Source organism: Hemiscyllium ocellatum, chromosome 45 (assembly GCF_020745735.1).
Source record: "Hemiscyllium ocellatum isolate sHemOce1 chromosome 45, sHemOce1.pat.X.cur, whole genome shotgun sequence".
Classification (NCBI taxonomy): domain Eukaryota; kingdom Metazoa; phylum Chordata; class Chondrichthyes; order Orectolobiformes; family Hemiscylliidae; genus Hemiscyllium; species Hemiscyllium ocellatum.
The window spans coordinates 455,147-477,210 of record NC_083445.1 but is presented as its reverse complement, the minus strand read 5'-3'; the positions used below and the strand labels follow the sequence as shown (position 1 = coordinate 477,210).

The following is a 22,064-nucleotide window of genomic DNA, read 5'->3' as shown; positions in this document are numbered from 1 at the left end:
CCTTTTGTTGTGTCTGGAAATGCTTTCTTGATCAAGTTGTTCTAAATGTTCTGCTTTTCTCTTGTATCTAGGCGTCCTCCTCCAGCAGTGCCTTCAAGACCTGGCTACTGAATGTGTCCCACTATTTTCTACCTGTTTTGGCAGACTATTTGTGTATTGCAGTTGCAAGTCCAGGTTCTGTAAAAACTCTCATACACTCAGATTCTTACCTGCTGCTCCCTACAGTCATACAAACCCCCTCTCGTAGCCTGGGCACAATTTGTTACTCTGATTGTCGTTACTCTTCCCTCACTTTGTTTAAAGAAGATCTGTCTAGTCTGTTTGGGATTTGTTGAAAGTTAGATTTTTATTGGATCTGAATATGGGTTTGTACTATATTTATTGACAATCAATTTGGGATGTAATTTATAAACTTGATCATTCTACAGTGAGGCATACTTTAATGCTGATGGTCAAATAGAAGTTCTACGCCAGAGCTATTTTAAAACAAAATATAGTTAAATTGTTTAATTTGGGAGTCTGGGAAGGGTCAAGAAAGCTGAAGATAAAAAAATCATAAAATCTCTCCTTGCATTTTATGTAGATTTTGGCATGATGTTGTGAAATGATGGCTTAACCTTTCAGGGGCTGACTGCAATAGTCGATATCTGCAGATGGGTTAAAGGACTTACTGGCTGGGCAAAAGTAAATTCTGGAAGGTGAGTTTGACAGGTTTAGTGAGAGATTGCAGAAGTTGTGCCCATATATAGCTGTAGTCAAATCAGGGTTCCTGCGTGGGGGCAAGTGTTTAACAAAACTTTCCATTACTCCAGCATTTGAGTGACCACTCCTGTCCAGCCCTTCTACCCAAAGGCAAGATTAAGTGTCAAACTGGTACAAATTATTCTAAATAACCTTTACAAATTCTGTAGTGTTGTGACACACAAGTAGGAAAGCAGCTCTAACCCTCACCCCAGTACACAATTCTCAGTATAAGGGTTGCAAGCCAATTTTCTAATCCTGGTGTAATTTGTTCCAGGCAAACAAATGATTCACCAATATAAATGTAATTATTAAAACGTTTGCCGTCTGTCCAGATCCTCACCATGCATGCTAAACACAAGCAGAATCACATCCAAATTATGTCCACATACTCCCCAGTTGAGAAATTTACTTTAGGCAACTCCCAAATTCTTAATTTCAGAAAAGACTGGGAACAGATTTGTGATGAACAGCTCTTTTTGCAGCTGGAGGAGGGCATGTAGTGGAGTTCCCCAGGGACTGCTTTTCTTGATCTGCATTAATAACTTATAGGCATGTACAAGATGGCGCAGGAGGCTATTTCGCCCATAATTATTGATACCATAAATTAAGCAGCATTTTCTTTGCATGGTGCTCTTATCTTCTGTATATTTTTGCTTTTTGTAAATTACCTTGGGAATAAAATTATTTTGTACAGATTGGTACGTGGGGGAAGGCTGCTGTGTTTAATTTGAAATACTGTAGTTCAAAACCCAGTTGAATTTATGCTGCTTTTGAATGTCTCATGGAATGGAGATTTCCAGCTTTACGGGAAGTGGCATCACTCGAGGTTGAAGCTGTAGGAGGCCAGTGTTTAATGGTGGATTCATAGTAGCTTTAGTCTGAATTTTTGTCATGTTGAATCATTTCATGGGAAATGATTGAAACATCACATTAATAGAAGCCAGTAAGTATAATATTGTAGAGCAGGGGTTTTGAGCTAGGAGCAAGTGAGTGGCAGCTGATCAGCATGTATTAATACTATAGTTAGATTAGATTAGATTACTTAGTGTGGAAACAGGCCCTTCGGCCCAACAAGTCCACACCGACCCGCCGAAGCGCAACCCACCCGTGCCCTTACATTTACCCCTTACCTAACACTACGGGCAATTTAGCATGGCCAATTCACCTGACCCGCACATCTTTGTGACTGGGAGGAAACCGGAGCACCCGGAGGAAACCCACGCAGACACTGGGAGAATGTGCAAACTCCACACAGTCAGTCGCCTGAGGCAGGAATTGAACCCAGGTCTCTGGCGCTGTGAGGCAGCAGTGCTAACCACTGTGCCACCGTGCCGCCCAGTGTGTTACATTCCTGATACATTTGGAATATCTTTGTTGAAATGAATTCAAAACACTCAACTTTCACCCAATCCCTGTTCACTACTGTGCTCGCTCTGCAATACAATCATGGGCTAATCAAACCAGTACCTTTTAGCCAACTCATTACATAATAATATTTTAATTCCCTCCCTTGCCCATATTCTTCAGATCTTCAATTCAGGCCTATTTAGAATTCCCTCAGCTTATCACCATCAAAGGCAACTATGAGTTCCCTCCCTACAATTTTCATGTGAGACTCTGAATATTTTTGGAGGGAGATAGTTTCTTAATAAAATGGTGGAGGTTATATCAAAGAACCTTCCTTAAATGGTGGTTTGAAAAGTGTTCCAAACACACCCTCGTATTTCCTGTCTTAAATAGACAATCCTCTCTTAAAACATTGTTAAAAATCACAACACCAGGTTATAGTCCAACAGGTTTAATTGGAAGCGCACTAGCTTTCGGAGTGTCACTCCTTCATTAGGTGGTAGTGGAGGGCTCAATGATAACAAAACTTTACAGTGTGATGTAACTGAAATTATACATTGAAAAATTGATTCTGTTTGAATACCATGATAGTTTCATTTCTTGCATATGTAAATCACAAAACCTTTTTTTAAAAAGTTGCATTCTCAGGTTAGCTGTTAACAATGGTGATAGCTAGACAATATGTTGAAGGTGTTAGCCCCCGTGTTCTCTGTCTATTCTAGGATATTTAGATTGAAACTAATCTAAAAAGTGAGATAACGGAGTTTCACATGAATTCATGCAGTTTTTGAGCAAAGTACAATGTAACCCTGCAAGTACAAATTCACCCCACAAAATATGTGCACGCATGTGGGTTTTCGTTTGTCTAGGTTGGGGGATGTGAGTGAGTGTGAGTGTGTGTAGAGGGTCTTAAATCTGTGAGGAGGTGTATGTGGGGGTGTGTGTCTCTCTGTCTGTGTAGGAGTGTCTGTGTGTGTATAATGCAATGGTGGTCACCTGTAATGTGATATGAACCCAAGGTCCCGGTTGAGGCCCTCTCTACGGGTACCGAACTTATCTATCAGCCTCTGCTCGGCCACTTTTCGCTGCTGCCTGCCAAGCAGAGGCTGATAGCTAAGTTCGGTACACATACACATGGATACACATATACACAGCCACGTACACACTCACATGCACCCCCTCACAAACTTAAGACACTCTACACTCACACTTTCTCACATTCAACCCCCAAACCAGACAGACACACACAGACAGACAAAGACCCACGTGCACGCACATATTTTGTGGGATGAATTTGTACTTGCAGGGTTACATTGTACTTTGCTCAAAAACTGCATGAATTCATGTAAAACTCCATTACCTCACTTTTTAGATTAGAATCAACCTAAAATCATAGCTAGACAATATATTGAAGGTGTTAGCCCCCTGTGTTCTGTCTATGCCATCACCATTGTTACAGCTATCACATTGTTCATCTTCTGATTGACTGACAGCTAGTTCTGGGGATATTACTTATATCCTCTAGTTAAAAATCAATGCAAGATACCTGCTCAATTTATCTGCCATCTTTTTTAACTCTCCAAATAGGGGACATGCTCACTTTTTAATTCCAACTATTTATCAGAACTATTCTATTCCTAGCTAGTGCTCTGCACTTCTCCCCTCAATCTTTGCTTTTTTTTTAAATATTCAGATTTTCTACCCTGGCATTCATCTTTGCACAATTATGGTTTTTTCCTTGAAGTTCCTCTGCAACTCTTGATCTGTTCCTTAGCTAGAATAAACTGGAAAGTTGATCTCTCTTATTTCAAACTTAAATATTTAACAATTATGAGGGTATGAAAGCACAGTCTTTGACTTGCTGTTATCAAGCTCAAGCAGAATATGAAATTCAACTATTGTGGTCATAGCCACTTGGGGGAACCTTCACTATAGAATCATTCATTCATTCTTGTTACACAATAGCAGGTCCACTCACAATACCTGCTCTCTGTCTGGCTTCAAAACATGCTGTTCGAAGAAACTTTATGAACTATTTGGAATACTGGAGCAAGAGAAGCCTGTTGCGCCTGCCCTGTCATTCAATATAGTAATGACTGATCAACACTAGATTGCCTTTTGCCATTGATAATCAAAACTATCAACCTCCACTTTAAACAAAGTCTGAACTTCCATAGCCTGAGTAGAAACAATTTCACCATGGACCTCAAATGGTCCTATTATTTTTAAAGTTGTGTACCTGGTTCTAGACTCCCCAACTAAGGGAAACACCCTATCTGAATTGACCTAGCTATCCCTTAAAAGTATGTTGTAAGTTTTAATGAGATTTAATTCTTTGAAATTCTCAAGAACATAGGCCCAGTTTGCCTGATTTCTCTTCAGAGGACAGTCCTGTCATCTCAGGATCAAGTCTGGTGAACTTTCCTGTAGCCAATCATTTATACACATGTGAGCAGGGTACTGTGTTGGTCTGTATTTGGCATGCTGTAGTGTTCCAATGAATATCGATGCATGCTATGTCAGGTAGCTAGTGGGGCAGGATCATAAGACACTGTAGTAAAACATCTTTTACTATAAATTGTATCCTATGATCCTGAGTCAAAGTGTGGTGCTGGAAAAGTGCAGCAGGTCAGGCAGCATCCAAGGAGGAGAGTTGATATTTCAGGCATGAGCCCTTCAATCAGGCTTATGCCTGAAACTATTTTCCTGTTGTGCTTTTCTAGCGCCACATCTTTTAAACTGATTGTCCAGCATCTGCAGTCCTCACCTTTCCCTCTGTCCTATGATCCTGCCCTTCTAGCTACCTGATGAAGGAGCAGCACTCAAAGCTGTACTTCCAAATAAACCAGTCGGACTATCTTTGTTTTCTGTTTAGCCAAAGGTGAGGTCCCAGAAGACTGGAGAATATCCAGTGTTGTTCCTTTAGGATGTAATCCGGAAAGTTGTAGGCAAGTAAGCATTATGCATTTTCGGAGGTGAAATACAAGAGGAAAGTAGTAAATGGCAGGACTCTATCTGTAGTGGACTCTGTGTCAATGCTTCTAACAGAGATCTTATGGTAGGAAAGGCCAGAGTTCCTTGTGAGTGGTAACACAAGATGATAAGGTGGGAAGAAAGTAAACAGTGTACTGCCTGACTGATGAAGGTGAGAATGCTAAGTGTAAAGGTTGGCAAGTCAGGTTGCAGTTGTATAAAACTATTCAGGTCACATTTGGAGTATGGTATGTGGTTCTCGTTACCACATCATAGGAAGGATCTGGAGGCTAATGAACGGGCAAAAGAGGTTTACCAGGATGGTGCCTCAGTTGGAGTGTATTAGCATTCAAGGGAGATTGAACAAACTTGAATGGTCTTCACTACAGTAGAGGAGGCCAATTAGAAGTATATAGAATCATGAGAGGCGTGGATTGGCTGGACAGTTAGTCTTTTTCCAAGAGTGAAAATGTCAAATAGTAGGGAGCATAGATTTAAGAGATAAGCAAGGCAAGGTTTTTATTTTGAAGAGAGGGTGGTAGTCACCTAGAATGCCAGGGGAAGTGATTTAAACATTGCTATTGTATCTGTTTCTGAGGCATTTAGATAGATAGAGAACAAGGGACATGGTCTACATGCACAGATGAGATTAGTTTAGGATAGCATCATGGTCAGTGCAGATGTAGTGGGCCAAAGGGCTGTACCGTTTTACGTCCATTTAAATTTAACTTACCCATACAATATCAGCCCTTTTCACAAGTCTGTACTTTCAAGTTTAATCAGTTCAACAAACAATGTCATCCACAAATTTTGACCTGGAACAAAAACAAATTGCTGGAAAACTCAGCCGGTCCGGCAGCATATGTAGGGGGAAAAAAAAAGCACAGTTAGATTTTTCAAGTTCAGTGACGAATCTTCATTATTTGTTCTATTTATGACCTGGATTTCATTCTTTGTCCACCCCAGTTTCCTCCACTTCAAAGTTAAAAATCACAACACCAGGTTATAGCACAACAGGCTTATTTGGGAGTATAAGCTTTCGGTACACTGCTCCATCAGGTGGTTGTGGAGCACAAGACACAGAATTTATAGCAAAAGATTAGTGTCCGTGATATTGAACAAACCTGGATTGTTCAGTGTAACATTGACACTAATCTTGCTGTAAATTCTGTGTCTTATGATCTTATACAATCACCTAAAGGAATGGCACTCTGAAAGCTAGTGCTTCCAAATAAACCTGTTGGACTATAACCTGATGTTGTGATTTTTAATCTCATTCTTTGAAATCGTGCACTGTATTACCATTATCCTTACAGCTGCAATGTGATGTTCAGTTATAATCAGTGAGACAAGGAAAACACCAGTAAATATGTGAGATCTCTACCAATTTAAAGCACTTTTAGTAGAAAAGGGTCTATTTTATACAAATAGCAGTATGTGGAAACAGGCACTCAGATTATTCTCAGATTTGTGGATAGTCATTCAGTTATATAGAACATTACAGTGCTACTTCCTCATTCCTTCTGCTCACAGCACTCTGTGATAAGTTTAAACCAAACCCACCTTACAGCCATACACACTTGTGATTAGGAACAGCGCACTCTTGGTTGATGTACAGTCCAAGTATTTGGCTACTGCAATATTTTTAGGTGTGTTGGAACATTCCTTAAAAAGCATTTTCTCTTTCATGCCTGCCTCTCAAATGTAGCCAAACTCCTTAGTGCAGACAGTGTTCAAGCCCCTGCCCTATATTGGGTTTAGATTGGTAGTATCAATATGCTGGGAACCCTGGCACAGTTCTTCAGCTGCCAAATGGGTTCTATTTTGCAGAATAGATTAGCAACAATCTGTCCCATTCCTACTGATCCTTCTCTAACTTCATGAGAAAGCCTAATCTGCTACCTTCATTGTTTAGAAGCAGAGCTAAACTGCTTACTAAGTCTCTGAGCCTCAAACAAGATAAAAATTCCTGGCTTCCAGAACCTTCCCCCAGTTTATTTAATAAACATACTGACCTTCTAGCAGTATGTATTTAACATTAATGGACATTCTGTTCAGCTAGCCTGGGGCAGTCCATTTTGAACAATTCACTTACCAGTCTTGCTGTCAGCTTATCCCAATATCACAACTAGCTCCAAAAGCAGCAACATCACAAACAGCCATCCAAAAACAAGAAAAATGATCTGCAGCTATTCAACAACAATAGTCAACATCTCTGCTTCAGTCATGCTTTTTGGAGTTTAGGTTTGAATTTTTCTGCGGTCATCAAAGAGATGTTTCACCATGTAGACTTGGACAATTGATACCACCAACATCACTCCCAGATTGACAGCTGACCAGAAATTGACTCTACCCAAGTTGCTCTCTTGCAGGTTGCGATCCCGTGCCTCAAAGGCTCTGAGAATGGCCTGAATCTGCACACTTTTTGTCAGCTTTGTGTTCATATTTCCAATCGACTCCTGAAAAAGAGCGATCAACAGTTAGTGAAGGATGTGCTGACTGTAGCCAGTACGTATAGACCATTGCAAAGGTGAAGAAAAGATTTACATTAGCATTTAAGAAGCTTTAATTATAGACTAGAAACATCAGAAAACTGGATATATGAAGTTCAATTAACAAGGTGTCCCAGTTGGGAATTCCCTCCCTAAGAGCATTGTGGGTCAACTCACAAAAAGGTGAGCTACAGCAGTTGACCATGACCTTCTCAAGAGCAACTAGGAACAGGCAATAAATGCTGACCCAGCCAGCAATGCCCATATCCCACAAATTACTTTTTAAAAATGTGAGAGGGAACCACTTTGCATTAGTTGGAGTTGTAAATGGACTTTATGAATTTCAAGCTGGAGAGAGGCATAAGGAAACACTTTGTTTATTCCCCTATAGGAGAAAAGGTCATTAGGATAAGGAGTTATTTACAAGGAACAATAGAAACTGGATAAATATTTGAAAGAGAATATTTAGGGGTCATGGATCAAAAGGTTCCTTTTGTGCTAAAAGATTATATTTTTATGCTTCCCTCAAACAGCTTTTCCTGCTACAGTTAGATTTTAAACGTCAAAGTTTCAGCTTCTGAACTATTACCTTACGTGGACATATTTACCCTATTCATTATCTATTTCTCCATCACCTCCTCTTCTACCCATTCCTCCCAGAAGTGTGCAAAAGACATCATTCTGGGGAAGAAGTTGCAATCAAACCTATTTTTAGACTTTCCAATACTCCAATTCATTTCCATAACATCCGGCAGTACTCACTCACACAACTAGTGAGCTTTAGGCACGATGTGTTTGCTGACTTACCTTGATATCATCTATTTTAATATCCAACAGCTCTTCCGGTTCCACAATCTCTGACCAGTCCTCCTCAGCATCGTCAAAAATCACTTCAAAAAAGACCAGCTTCTCAGAAATGGTACTAAAAGAATTGTCAAAGCAGATTTTGTAATCACCGATAATTGTAGGCTCGATCCTGTAAAGCACATTGGATAAAGTGAGTTTGGAGTTCATTTCGCCTTGCTGTCCCAGACAATAACCAGCTAAAAGACAAATAAAAAACTACTCAAATCGCAACTGAACTGCAAGCAAACAAACCTCTATTTATTACAGGACCTTTAATTTATGAAAACTTGCAGGTAGCTCATGGGAATAATTATCAGACAGAAATGTTATACAGTCAAAGAAAATATCAGAGTAATGATCAAACAGGTGGATTAAGAAGCGAGAAGGAGAGGCAGGCAGAATGGCTTAGTGAATTCCAAAGTTTTGGGTTGTCAACTGTTGACTGTGTAGCTAATGGTGGAGTAATCACAATCAGGGATGCACAAGTGACCAGACTTGGAAGAAGTAGAGAGATCATGGAAGATTTTAGTGGATGAGAGAGATACGGAAAGTTTTTTTAAAAAAGGAGTTTGAAATGATACAAGTTTAAAATTAGCTATAAATCAAGAAATGAGTCAACACAAGTCATCCAGCATAGCATTTCCACAGAATAATACTGAAAGGAGTAGCAGTAGGCCTTCAACAGCTTGAGCCTTTACCATTATTCCAATAAAATCTTGCTTGATCTGATTGGAGATTCCACTCCACTTTCCTGACTGGCTTCCTTAACCCTCCTAGATCAAAAATCTGTCTAACTCAGCCTTAAATAAATCAAGTAACCCAGACTGTACTTCCTAGAATGGGGTAGAATCATCCTTGTGGGAGAAAGTGAGGACTGCAGATGCTGGAGATTAGAGCTGAAAATGTGTTGCTGGAAAAGCACAGCAGATCAGGCAGCATCCAAGGAGCAGGAGAATCTGCCTGACTTGCTGTGCTTTTCCAGCAACACATTTTCAGCTAGAATCATCCTTGTTGACCATATTTAATAAATGAACATGAGAATTTGTTTTATATAAATGATGGATCATATTTCTAACCTATTTGTTTCTAAAGTACACAAACAGACCCAATTAAGGTTCACATAATAGCCATATGCATTTTGAAGACAAAAGCGCAGTCTATACTGGAAAAAAACAAAGTGGACAAAAATATTTTACTCAAGGCCAGGCCTCTTCCACAACAAACACTAGAATCTGCAGTAAATGAACCCTGGACCTCAAGGTTCCAGCTACATTCAGTCCCCAAAGTGTTGAGTTGTGCAATTTTACAAGGAATTCGAAAGTTGATCCCACTGTGTTTAGCTAGTTGACTTTCACATCATGGAGTTATAAACAGAGAATCCAAACAGGATTCCTGCCCTTTCTGATTGTGTTTGCAAACTGCACGCATGGGGGAGGATAGGATTGAGTTCCACTTGGCCCAAGCTCCATCAATGCCTTGTCTCACTGGAGAACAGGATCGGACCGTCAGAACAGGGGATCTTTGCTGACGATGGCAGTGTTCAGCACCATTCACGACTCCTCAGATACTGAAGCAGTTTGTGTCCATATACATCACATCCTGAAAAATATCCATGGCTGAAAAGTGCCAAGTAACATTCATACCACACAAAATGCTAGGCAATGACAATTGCTGACAAGAGAATCTCGTATTAGCCCTTTTGAAATTCAATGGTATTACCATCCCTGAATCCCCAACTATCAATATCCTGGGGGCTATTACTGACAAAAAAACCAAACTGGATTAGTTATACCTGCCCACACTTTGGAAAATTTGATGACAACACTGTGTTCCTTCTCCCAGTTTACAAGCAGAAGTTGAAACAAGAGGACCCCTCATAGAAAGTAGTACAGTGCTGGTCTGAGGCAGTGGAAGAGCTTCTCTGGGACTACTTGGAACTGGTGGACCGGACCATTTTCAAGAATTCAGTGGACAAGTACGCCATCACGGACTTCATTAGCAAGTGCATAGAGGGCTGTATGCCAAAGTAGTCAATCCATATATTTCCCAATTGGAAACCATGAATGAACCAGGAAATCCGCTGCCTACTGAAGACCAGGTGCGTGGCCCTGTACAGAACATCCTGATACAACCTCCACAAGACCGTCAGAAATGCCAAGAGGTCATACCAGATCAGGCCCGAGGCCCAAACTAACCACGTGGGCACCAGCTGCCCGTGGCGAGGCTTGTATCACATAACAGGATACAAAATGGAGCAAACAGAATAGCGAACAAAAACAGATCCCTCCCTGACATGCTCAATGTTGTTTATGCTCGGTTCAAGTAGTGTCACCTACCCTGACAAACCCAGATGCACCTGTTCCCTCAGTCACTGTTACTGAGGTCTTAGACTCCCTACAGTATGGAAACAGGCTCTTCAGCCCAAAATGTCCACACTGACCCTCCAAAGAGTAACCCACCCAGACCCATTGCCCTACCCTATATTTACCCCTGACTAATGCACCTAACACTTATGGGGCAAATCTAGCATGGCTATTTCACCTAAACTGCACATCTTTGGACTGTGGTAGGAAACTGTAGCACCCGGAGAACATGCAAACTCTACACACAGAAACAGTCACCAAAGGCAGGAATTGAACCCGGGTCCCTGGCGCTTTGAACCAGCAGTGCTAACTGCTGAACCATCGTCCCACACCATGCCAAAGCTCATGCCTTCTTGAGAACGTGAACCCGAGGAAAGTGACTGGCCCACAGGAGAGGTCCCTGGCCGTCTACGCAGATCCTGTGTGGACCAACTGGTGGGAGTTTTCACTGACGTCTTTAACGTCTCCTTGGCTACAATCTGAAGTCCCCACCTGCTTCAAGACTGCCAAATATCCCAGTACCAAAGAAAAAACATGCAGCATGCCTCAATGACTACAACCCAGAGGCTCTGACCTCCATAGGAACAAAGTGCTTTGTGATGTTAGTCATGGCTTACCTTCCAGCCTGCCTCAGTCCCTTGCAATTTGCCTATCAGCAAAACAAATCCACAGCGGGCGCCACTTCCCCACCTCTACACGGATCCCTGGAACATCCAGTTAATAAGGATACCTGCATCAAGCTACTCCTTATCGACCACAGCTCCACATTCAACACTATGATTCTAATTCCAAACTCATCTCAAAACGGAGACCTAGATCTTGGCTCTGCTCTCTGCAACTGGATCTTCAGCTTCCTGACCCACAGAACGCAATCAGTGAAGATAGACAACAGCATCTCCTCTGTGATAATCCTCAACACTGGCAATTCACAAGGATGCATACTCAGCCCCTCATTGTATATCCTGTACAAGTTCATTAATGACACCACCAGTGTAGGTCCGATATCAAACAATGATGAGTCAGAATACAGAAAGGAGATAGAGTGCTTGGTATCATGATGTAATAATAACAACCTCTCTCTCAAGAACTGAAGATTGAATTCCAGAAGAAAGGAGGAAGACACTCCCTTATCAACACCAATGGAGTTGAGATGGAGATGGTCGAGAGCATCAAGTTCCCAAGAGCGGTGCTAACCAACAATCGGTCCTGGATCACCCACGTAGGTGCGCCGATGAAAGTGACAACGACACCTCTGCTTCCTCAGGAGGATAAAGGAAATTCGGCATGTCCAGAAGGAATCTCAACAACTTTTACAGATGCACCATAGAAAGCATTCTATCTGGATGCATTCTGCCTTGATCCAACAACTGTTCTCCCCAGAACCGCAAGGAACTACAGAGAGTTGTATACACAGCCTAGACCATCACAAAAGCCAACCTCCCATCCATGGACTCCATCTATACTCCTCGCTGCCATGGAATGGCTGCAAACATCAAAGTCCCCTCCCACCTCGGTAATACTGTCTCTAACTTCTTCCTTCACGTAGAAGATACAAAAGCTTAAACACACACCAACAGGATCAAGAACAGCTTCTTCCCTGCTGTCATTACAGAGGTCCACTCAGTAGTCTAATTTCCAGACTAATGTTGATCTTGCTTTTGTGCACCTCCTGTAACACTATGTGCCTAGCACTGTCTAAACACTATGACCTTTATGTCCTTGTATGTTCTGATTTTCTGTACTGCTCATAAAACAAAACTTTTCACTCTACTTAAGTATCTGTGACAACAATAAATCAAAATCTTTGAATACACTGGCTCGGAGAAGATCAGGATAGGAATACTGCAGTAACTTATCTTCTGACTCCCCAAAGTCTGTGCACCATCTACAAGACAATAGGGCGATGGAAAACTCCACACTTGTCTTGATGACTGTAGCTCCAACAAGAATCTTGACACTACCCAGGACAAAATAGTCTGCTTGATTGGCACCACATCCACTCCATGCACCTCCGACACTCAGTAACAGCAGTGTGTGCTAATTTACCAGATGCACTGTTGAAGTTCAACAAGGTTCCTTTAACAGCACCCTCCAAACCCATAACTACTATGTAGGAGGATAAGGGAATACCTGTACCTGCGATTTCCCCTCCAAGCCACTCACCGTCCTGACTTGGAAATATGTTGCTGTTCCTTCGGTACCACGGGGTCAAATCATGGAAGTCCATCTCGAATGGCATTGTGAGTCAACCTCCAATCAAAGGCTGCAGTGGTTTAAGACAACAGCTTACCACCACCTTGTAAAGGGCAACTAGGACCAAAGTCTGGGCAAGCCACAGATACCCAAATTCCTCAAGTGAATAAAAGAAACTGCACACCCCCCATGAGTATTGGGTTATGACAGGACTGAGTTCCACTAGGATTCGCTTTACATCAAATTAGCTTGCCAAATTGAGATTGATCACCCTAATGGTCATTCCTTGTGGATCAGGACGTTGGTGAACTGCAGTCCCGCTTCTACTTAGAGACATGAAATCATGCAGCATAGAAACAGACCCTTCAGTCCAACTAATCTATGCCAGCCATAGAACATGGAAAAGTACAGCAAGAACAGGCCCTTTGGCCCACGATGTTGTGCCGAGGGTTACTCCTAATCTAAAATAAAATATCTTAACCTACGCACCCCTCAATTCAATGCTGTCCATGTGCATGTCCAGCTGTCGCTTAAATGTCCCTAATGATTCTGCTTCCACCAACACCGCTGGCAACGCATTCCATGCATTCACAACTCTCTGCATAAAGAACCTACCTCTGACATCTCCTCTATACCCTTCTCTAATGTCTTAAACTAATGAACCCTTGTGCCAGTCAGTCCTGCACTGGGGAAAAATCTCTGGCTATTGACTCTATCCAAGCCTCTCATTACCTTGTATACCTCAATCAGGTCATCTCTCATTCTCCTCTCCAGAGAGAACAATCCAAGCTTACTCAACCTTTCTTCATAAGGCAAGCCCTCCAGTCCAGGCAGCATCTTGGTAAACCTTCTTTGCACCCTCTCCAAAGCCTCTGTATCTTTCCTATAGTAGGACAACCAGAACTGGACACAATATTCCATGTGTGGTTTCACCAGGGACTTGTAGAGCTGCAGCAAAACCTCGTGGCTCTTAAACTCGATCCCCCTGTTAATGAAAGTCAAAACACCATATGCTTTCTGAACAACCCTATCCACTTGGGTGGCAACTTTGAGGGATCTATGCACATGAACACCAAGATCCCTCTGTTCCTCCACACGCCAAGAGTCCTGTCTTTAATCCTATATTCAGCATTCAAGTTCAATTTTCCAAAATGCATCACTTCACATTTATCCAGGTTGAACTCCATCTGCCATTTCTCAGCCCAGCTCTGCATCCTGTCTATATTGTGCTGCAGCCTGCAAAAGCCCTTGATACTATCAACGACACCACCAACCTTTGTGTCATCGGCAAATTTACTAACCCACCCCTCAACCAAGTCATTTACAAAAACTACAAACAGCAGAGGCCTAAGAACAGAACCCTGTGGGACACCATTCACCACTGACCACCTAGCAGAATACTTTCCATCTCCAACCACTCTCTGCCTTGTCAGCCAGACAATTCTGAATCCAGATAGCCAAATCTCTCTCTATCCCACACCTCCTGACTTTATGAACGAGCCTACTATGGGGAACCTTATCAAATGCCTTGCTGAAGTCCATATACACCACATTCACTGCTCGACCTGTCTTGTCACCTCCTCAAAGGACTCAATAAGATTTGTGAGGCATGACCTGCCCCTCACAAAGCCATGCTGACTGCCTTTAATCACACTATAGTTTTCCAAATAGTCATAAATCCTATCCCTCAGAATTCTTTCCAAAACCATGCTGACCACAGATGTAAGACTGACTGGTCTGTAATTGCCAGGGATTTCCCTATTCTCCTTCTTAAACAGGAGCAACATTCGTCTCCCTCCAATCCTCCGGTACAAGTGAGGAAGCAAAGATCTTTGCCAGTGGCTTAGCAACCTCCTTTCTCGCTTCCCGGAGCACCCTAGGATAAATCTGGTCTGGCGCTGGGGACTTCTCAACCTTAACGCTTGCCAAAATTTCCAGCACATCAACTTCTTCAATCTTGATCTGTTCAAGCCTGTTTCCCAGCTCCTCAAAGTTCTCATTCACAACAAGGTCCCTTTCCTTCATGAAAATCGAAGCAAAAAATTCATTTAGGGCTTCCCCTATCTGCTCAGACTCCACGCACAAGTTCCCTATGCTATCCCTGATCGATCCTACCATCTCCCTGATCATTCTCTTATTCCTCATGTATGAGTAAAATGCCTTTGGGTTCTCCCTAATCCCTCTTGTCAAGCCTTTTTCGTGCCCCCTCCTGTCTCTCCTCAGTCCATTTCTGAGCTCCAATCCAGTAAGCCTGTAATCCTCTCAAGCTGTGCTAGATCCTTGCTTCCTCCACCTTACGGAAGCGGCCTTCTTCCTTTTGACGAGAAGCTCCTCTGTTCTTGTCATATAAGGATCCTTAATGTTACCCCTTCTTGCCTATCTCAGAGGAACACATTTGTGCATCACTCGCGACAACTGCTCCCTAAACAGTCTCCACATGTCTGTTGTGTCCTGTGGAACAATTGCTCCCAACCTGTACTTCCCATCTCCTGTCTGATAGTGTCATAATTTTCTTTTCCCCAATTAAATATCCTCCCATGGTAACTGCTCCTTTCCCTCTCCAAGGCTATGGTAAATATGAGGCAGTTGTGGTCACTGTCACCAAAATGTTCTCCCTCCCCAAGATCTGACACCTGTCCTGGCTCATTGCTGAGCACTAAATCCGAAATGGCCTCTCCCGTCGTCGGCCTGTCAACGTACTGAGTAAGGAAACCCTCCTGAACACACCTTACAAAAACGGCTCCATCCAAACAATCTGCACTTAGGAGATTCCAGTCAATATTGGGAAAATTGAGGTCACCCATGACAACCACCCTGCCACATCTGCATTTTTCCAAAATCTTCCAGCCTATGAGTTCTTCAATCTTCTTACTGCTATTAGGTGGTCTGTAGAAAACTCCCAATGCGGTGGCTGTTCCCAACTTCCACCCATACTGAATCAGAATCAAACCTTCCTCAACAACCTTAGTTTCTGTTGCTGTGATGCACTTTCTGGTTAGCAATGCTACCCTCTCTCCTCTTTTTCCACCCTCCCTGTTCTTTTTAAATATTCTAAACCCTGGAACATTAAGCAACCATTCCTGCCCCTGTGAAACCCATGTCTCTGTTATGGCCACAATATCATAGTCCAACTACTGATCCATGCTCTAAGTTCATCACTCTTATTTCTGACTCTCCTTGCGTTAAAGCTGAACACACTTTAACCGATCCCTTTGTTTCATCACTTGAATAACCTTCCCGATAGAGTCACTACATCCTGTTACTTCCCCATTTCTAACTACCCCCCCCAGATATGTAGCTCTAGTTTCCACCCCCTTGCCAAAATAGTTTAAACCCTCCCGAACCACACAAGAAAATCTCCCATCCCATTGTGCCCTCCAATTCAGTTGCAACCCACCCTTCACAGATCCCACCTTCCCCAGAAGGCATCCCAATGGTCTAAATATCTGAAGCCCAGATGTTCTCAAACTAAACTAGTCTCACTTGCCTGCATTTGGCCCATATCCCCACAAGCCTTTCCTGTTCATGTACCTTCTAAATAGCTTTTAAATGTTGTCCACGACTTTCTCTGGCAGCTCATTTCACATACAAACCACTAAAAAAAAGTGTCTCTCATGTCCTTTTTTTTAAAAAAAATCTTTCTCCTATCACCTTAAAAATATGCCCCCAAGTCTTGAACTCCTCCACCAACAACACTAGTCACAGGCCCCCAGTCCAAAAAACAATCCTCCTCGACCACCATCCTGTCTCTCCCATTGTCAAGCTCTCCCCGTATCCCACATAATCAAACTTTACTAATTAATCTACCATTGTAGAACCCTGTCAAAGTTATACCTGTGAGTTGAGAATCACATACTATACCCAGAAGTGATGGGCAGAAAGCTAGTTGGGCGCATGCTCAGAGGTGCTAAGTACTTACATATGTACCCCATCAGATTTCCTTGATTCTTTGACCAGAATTTCACCAACAGGACTAAACACAGTGAAGTCAACATCCAATCCAGCACCTCCAATAACCTGTGGATAAAGCACAAGCCAGGCTCAGAAACATAACACAGCGTATAACTTATCCCATCAGTTAAAAATTAGCACTGGCAACAAACGTTTTGTGTATTACAGTTCAGTTTGTAACTGGAGAAAATGGATCACAATTTAATAGTTGAAGGAAGCCTGGAGGGGGGAGAGTAGAGCGCCAAAGGAGCCCTTTCCCCGGAGTGAGTGACACAGTGCCCGGGCCATGACTGGCGATGGGCACATTCTCCATCGCCGAGGATTAGAGAGGGTCGCCTTTTCCAACTCGCCCCTACCCCCCCAAGACTGAGCCAAGTCCCCGCTGCCCCCGTGTCTCCGGGCCCACCTGGTATTCCAGTTCCATGCTGCTGTTGTTTCCGGCATGTTGGTAAAAACATTCCTCTCTGCCCGGCAGCAACACAAAAGTAAACTCCGAGTCCGAAGGCTGGCTGAAAGACACGAGCTCGATGGGATTTACCAACACCACAAACAGAAAAAACAGCCTCCAATGCCCACAGGCCAGCTCCATGCTCAGCCCCAAACTTAGCCCCAAACTTTCCACTTCCGCAAAACTTAGGACGAAGCGGATTGGCCATCAGAACCCAGAGCTCGCAGTCAGTGTCCAATCAGGTTCCAGACAGATAGTCATCGCAGGGATTAATGTTGGAGCAATAAATGCAGAGGGGGTTCCCAGGGTTTCTGTGGGGTGGTGGTGCCGACCTCTGAACCAGGAGTTCAAGCCTCAGAGAGTGCAATAACATCACTGATGAAATTGAATGTTAAAAATATAAAGAGTTTACCATGGTGAATAACATCCTTCCTATAGAAGAGCGACCGGAATTGTACGCACTATTCTAAAAGTTGCCTCACCAATGTCCTGTGCAGCCACAATATGTCGCTTTATTCCATATTCAATGTTCAGTCAATTCATCAAACCTGGTGTTAAAGTGAAAGTGGTAAGAGAGAGGGACACTAAAGAGAGCAGATCTGTCAGCTTGTCATTGATTAACTCAGCAATTGTCATCATGCCCCACCATTTGCTTCAGAAAGATTATATCTCGGCTGGAAGCAGCTCGCAGAAGGTTTACTGAACAGATTCTTGGGATGAAGGGCTTTACTTGTGAAAATATGTTGAGCCAAATACATTAGTTCATTCATTTGTGGGCATTACTGGCTGGCCAGCATTTTATTCCCTGTCCCTAGTTGCCCCTTGAAAAGATGGGGGTGAACTGCCTTCTTGACCCACTGCAGTCCATGTGCTGTGGGTTGACCCACAATGCCCTGAGGGAGGGAATTCCAGGGTTTTGACCCAGCGACACTGAAGTAGCATCGTATTTCCAAATCAGGATGGTGAGTGGCCTGAAGGGGAACATGAAAGTGGTGGTGTTCCCATGTATCTGCTGCCCTTGTCCTTCGAAATGAAAGTGGTCATGGGTTTGGGAAGGTGCTGTCCGAGGATCATGGGTAAATTTCTGCAGTGAACCTTGTAGATAGTACACACTGCTGCCATTGAGTGTCAGTGGGAGAGGGATGTTTGTGGATGTGGTGCCAATCAAACGGCAGCTTTGTCCTGGATGGTGTCAAGTTTCTTGAGTGTTGTTGGAGCTGCACCCATCCAGGAAGGTGGGGAGTATTCTGTCCTGACTTGTGCCTTGGAGATGGTGGGACAGGCTTAGAGGAGTCGAAAATTATGTGGCTCAAAAAGCACATCTGGTTAGGCAGCATCCAAGGAGAAGGAGAATCGATGTTTCGGGTATCAGGAATGTGGCCTTTAGGAGTCAGGAGATGAGTTACTCACCATAGTATTCCTAGTTTCTGACCTGCTCTTGTAGCCACTGTGTTTATGTGATGAGATAGTTGAGTTTCTTGTCAGTGATAACCCCAAGTTGTCAATAGTGAAGGATTCAGTGAGGGTAACACCATTGAAAGCCAAGGGGCGATGGTTAGATTGTCTCTTATTTGTGATTGTCATAGCCTGGCATTTGTGTGGCATGAATGTTACTTGTCATTTGTCAGTCCAAGGCTGGATATTGTCCAGATCTTGTTGTAAACACTGCTTCTGTATCTGAGGAGTGGTGAATGGTACTGAACGCTGTGCAATCATCAGCGAACATCCCCACTTCAGACCTTATGATGGAGCAGCTGAAGATGGTTGGGCCAAGGACACCGCCCTGAGGAATTCCTCCAGAGATGTTCCAAGAGCTGAGATGACTGACCTCCAACAATCACAACCACCTTCCTATGTGCCAGGTATGACTCCAACTGCTGGAGACTTGGCCTTCTGATACCCCTTGATTCTAGTTTTGTTAAGGTTCCTTGATGCCACACTCAGTCGAATGCAGCCTTGATGTCAAGGACTATCACTCAACTCACCTCTGGAATTCAGCTCTTTTGTCCATGTTTGAACCAAGACTCTAATGAGGTCAGGAGCTGAGTGGCCCTGGTGGAACCCAAACTGGGCATCACTGAGCAGGTTATTGCTGAGCAGGTGCTGCTTAATAGCCCTGTTACTGACACCTCCATTATGTTACTGATGATTGAGATAGACTGATAATTGGCCAGGTTGGATTTGTTCTGCTTTTAATATACAGGACATACTTAGAAAATTTTCTACATTGTGGGTAGATACCAGTGTTGCAACTGCTGTGAACAGCTTGGCTAGGGGATCAGCAAGTTCTGGAGCAGGAGTCTTCAGCCTATTGCTGGAATGTTATCAGGGCCTGTAGCCTTTGCAGTAACCAGTGTCTCCAACTATTTCTTGGTATCACGTGGAATGAATCAAATTGGTCGAAATCTGGTATCTCTAATGCTGGGGACTACTGAAGGAGCCCGAGACAGATCATGCACCCAGCACATCTGACTGAACATTGTTGCAAAACCTTCAGCCTTATCTTGTGCACTGATGTGCTGGGCTCCTCCATCATTGAGGACAGTGAGCTGTTTAATTGTCCAACATCATTCACAACTGAATTTGGCAGGATTGCAGAGCTTAGATCTGGTGATCTTATAGAAATAGTTGTGTCCAAGGATGTTTGAAAGGGTAGGTGCTGAGAGGATGTTTTCTCTGGAAGACGAATTTGGAACTAGAGAAAACAATTTAAATATAAAGGCGTGTCTCAAATACTCAAGATGAGGGCTTTTTTCTTCTCAAAGGGTTGTTCATGTTTGGAATTCTCTTGCCCACAGACCAAGGGAGGCTGTCTCATTGAATATATTCAAGGTTGAGTTAGAGTTTGATTGACAAAGGGGTCAAGAGTAGGGGACAAGAAGGTAGGTTTAAGGCTTCAATCAGATCAAGCACATTCATATTGACTGATGAATAAATCCCGATAGATAAAGATCCAGTCTTTAGAATCCATAATAAAGAATAATACCTGGTAAAGAATGACAAAATTAGGCAGTCAGCCTGGTTTTATGAATGATTTGGAGATGCCGGTGTTGGACTGGGGTTTAGAAAGTTTAAAATCACACAACACCAGGTTATAGTCCAACAGGTTTAATTGGAAGCACACTAGCTTTCGGATTGTGACAATCACCTGATGAAGGAGCTTCGCTCCGAAAGCTAGTGTGCTTCTAATTAAACCTGTTGGACTATAACCTGGTGTTGTGTGATTTTTAACTTGGTTTTATGAAAGGGAACATAGGAGAAGGCCATTCAGCCCCTCTATTTTGCTCAACCATTCTAAATAATGCCTAATTATCTATTTTCTCCATATGTTTATGTGATCCCAATAATCCCTTGATATCATTAGTAACTAGAAATCTAGCAATTTTTGTCTTTAATGTACTCAATGACTGAACTTCCACAAACATCTGGGCTTCAGAATTCCTAAAATTCACCATCCTCTCAGTGAAGAAGTTCTTCCTCCTCTCAGTCCTAAATAGCTTGCCTTTTATTCTGAGACTGGGTCCCCTGGTTCTAGACCCCACAGATAAGGAAAGCATTCTTTCTGCATCTACTCTGTCTATCCTTTTAAGAATTCTGTAAGTTATTATAAGATCACTTTCATTCTTTTAAAGTTCAGAGAGTAAATGCCCAGTCTCATTCGTGTCTTTTGATAGGACAGTCCCACTTACTGAGAATCAGTTCAGTGAATCTGCGATGCATTTCTTGTTTGATCAGTCTACTCTTCAGAGGTAAGTGGGTCAAAATAAAGGTCAAGAGTGTGTTGCTAGAAACACACAGCCGGTTAGGCAGCATCCAAGGAGCATGCGAATCGACGTTTTGGGCATAAGCCCTTCATTCCTGATGAAGGTTCGGCCACATAATATCCGATACAATTAAAGCAAGGCTTCTTTGCTGTTGCATTCAAACATTTTTGTGATAAAAGTTAACACACATTGTCTTCTGAATTACTTGCTGCACCTGCATGTTAGCCTTCAGGTGTTAACCTTCAGGAATTAGGCTGTATGTTAGCCTTCAGGTGTTAACCTGCATGTTAGCCTTCAGGTGTTAACCTGTATGTTAGCCTTCAGGTATTAGGCTGTATGTTAGCCTTCAGGTGTTAACCTGTATGTTAGCCTTCAGGTGTTAACCTGCATGTTAGCCTTCAGGTGCCTTTAGCCATCAACACTTTCCAATTTTGCTCAACATGTGAACACTGAGATATTTCTCATGCTATTTTCAACCATGTGTACAGGAGATGTCATTGGCTACAGGAGCTTCAGCTCTGAGTGTTGGAGTTTTAGCATTGGCTGGTGTCACTGCAGCACATCCATAACCCTAACCCTAGCTCTTGAGTCTGCTCCACCATTCAATAAGATCAGAGCTGATCTGATTAGCAGAGGTAGCAGAGATAGTGGATGCATGTACTATAATATTCCAAAATTCCCTGGATTGGAAGCATGTAAATGTGACACCCTTATTCACAAAAGGAGATAGGCAAAAAGTGGGAAACTATTGATCAGTTAGTTTGACCTCTGTGGTGGAGAAGTTGCTGGAGTCAATCATAAAGGAGGAGATAACTGAAGAATTAGAAAAACAAACCTCAATTCACCAGTCTCAGCGTGGTTTCATGAAGGGCAAATCATGCTTGCCAAATTGCTGGAGTTCTTTGAGAATGTAACTAGCAAGTTTAGATAATGGGGTATCTGG

The 22,064-nt window shown here is 42.8% G+C and overlaps 2 protein-coding genes across 3 annotated transcripts in view; one reads left to right on the top strand and one right to left on the bottom strand.

Annotated features, from left to right (window-relative positions):
• The window catches only part of dnm2a (dynamin 2a), a 48,176-nt gene extending 46,731 nt beyond the window's left edge, over positions 1–1,445 (top strand). For both annotated transcript variants that reach the window (XM_060855123.1, XM_060855125.1), the window contains exon 20: positions 72–1,445. In XM_060855123.1, the coding sequence (XP_060711106.1) occupies positions 72–111 (40 nt within the window). In that variant the 3' untranslated portion in view covers positions 112–1,445. The remainder of the gene's footprint in view (positions 1–71) is intronic.
• A 5,000-nt stretch (positions 1,446–6,445) lies between these two features.
• On the bottom strand, positions 6,446–17,523 carry LOC132836009 (transmembrane emp24 domain-containing protein 1-like). Its single transcript, XM_060855201.1, has 4 exons — positions 17,316–17,523; positions 16,878–16,975; positions 8,364–8,532; positions 6,446–7,523 (listed from the first exon to the last, which is right to left on the bottom strand). Exons 1-4 carry the CDS (start codon positions 17,496–17,498, stop codon positions 7,305–7,307), a joined length of 669 nt encoding a protein of 222 aa, XP_060711184.1. The 5' UTR covers positions 17,499–17,523; the 3' UTR covers positions 6,446–7,304.
• Between the last annotated feature and the right edge of the window lie 4,541 nt (positions 17,524–22,064).

Coding starts and splice junctions, on each gene's coding strand:
- LOC132836009 (XM_060855201.1), bottom strand. CDS start 17,498: ATGGAGCTGGCCTGTGGGCATTGGAGGCTGTTTTTTCTGTTTGTGGTG. Junction 8,533..16,877: donor AAATCTGATGGGGTACATAT/GTAAGTACTTAG, acceptor TGTGCTTTACAG/GATCGAGCCTACAATTATCG. Junction 7,524..8,363: donor TTAAAATAGATGATATCAAG/GTAAGTCAGCAA, acceptor GCTCTTTTTCAG/GAGTCGATTGGAAATATGAA.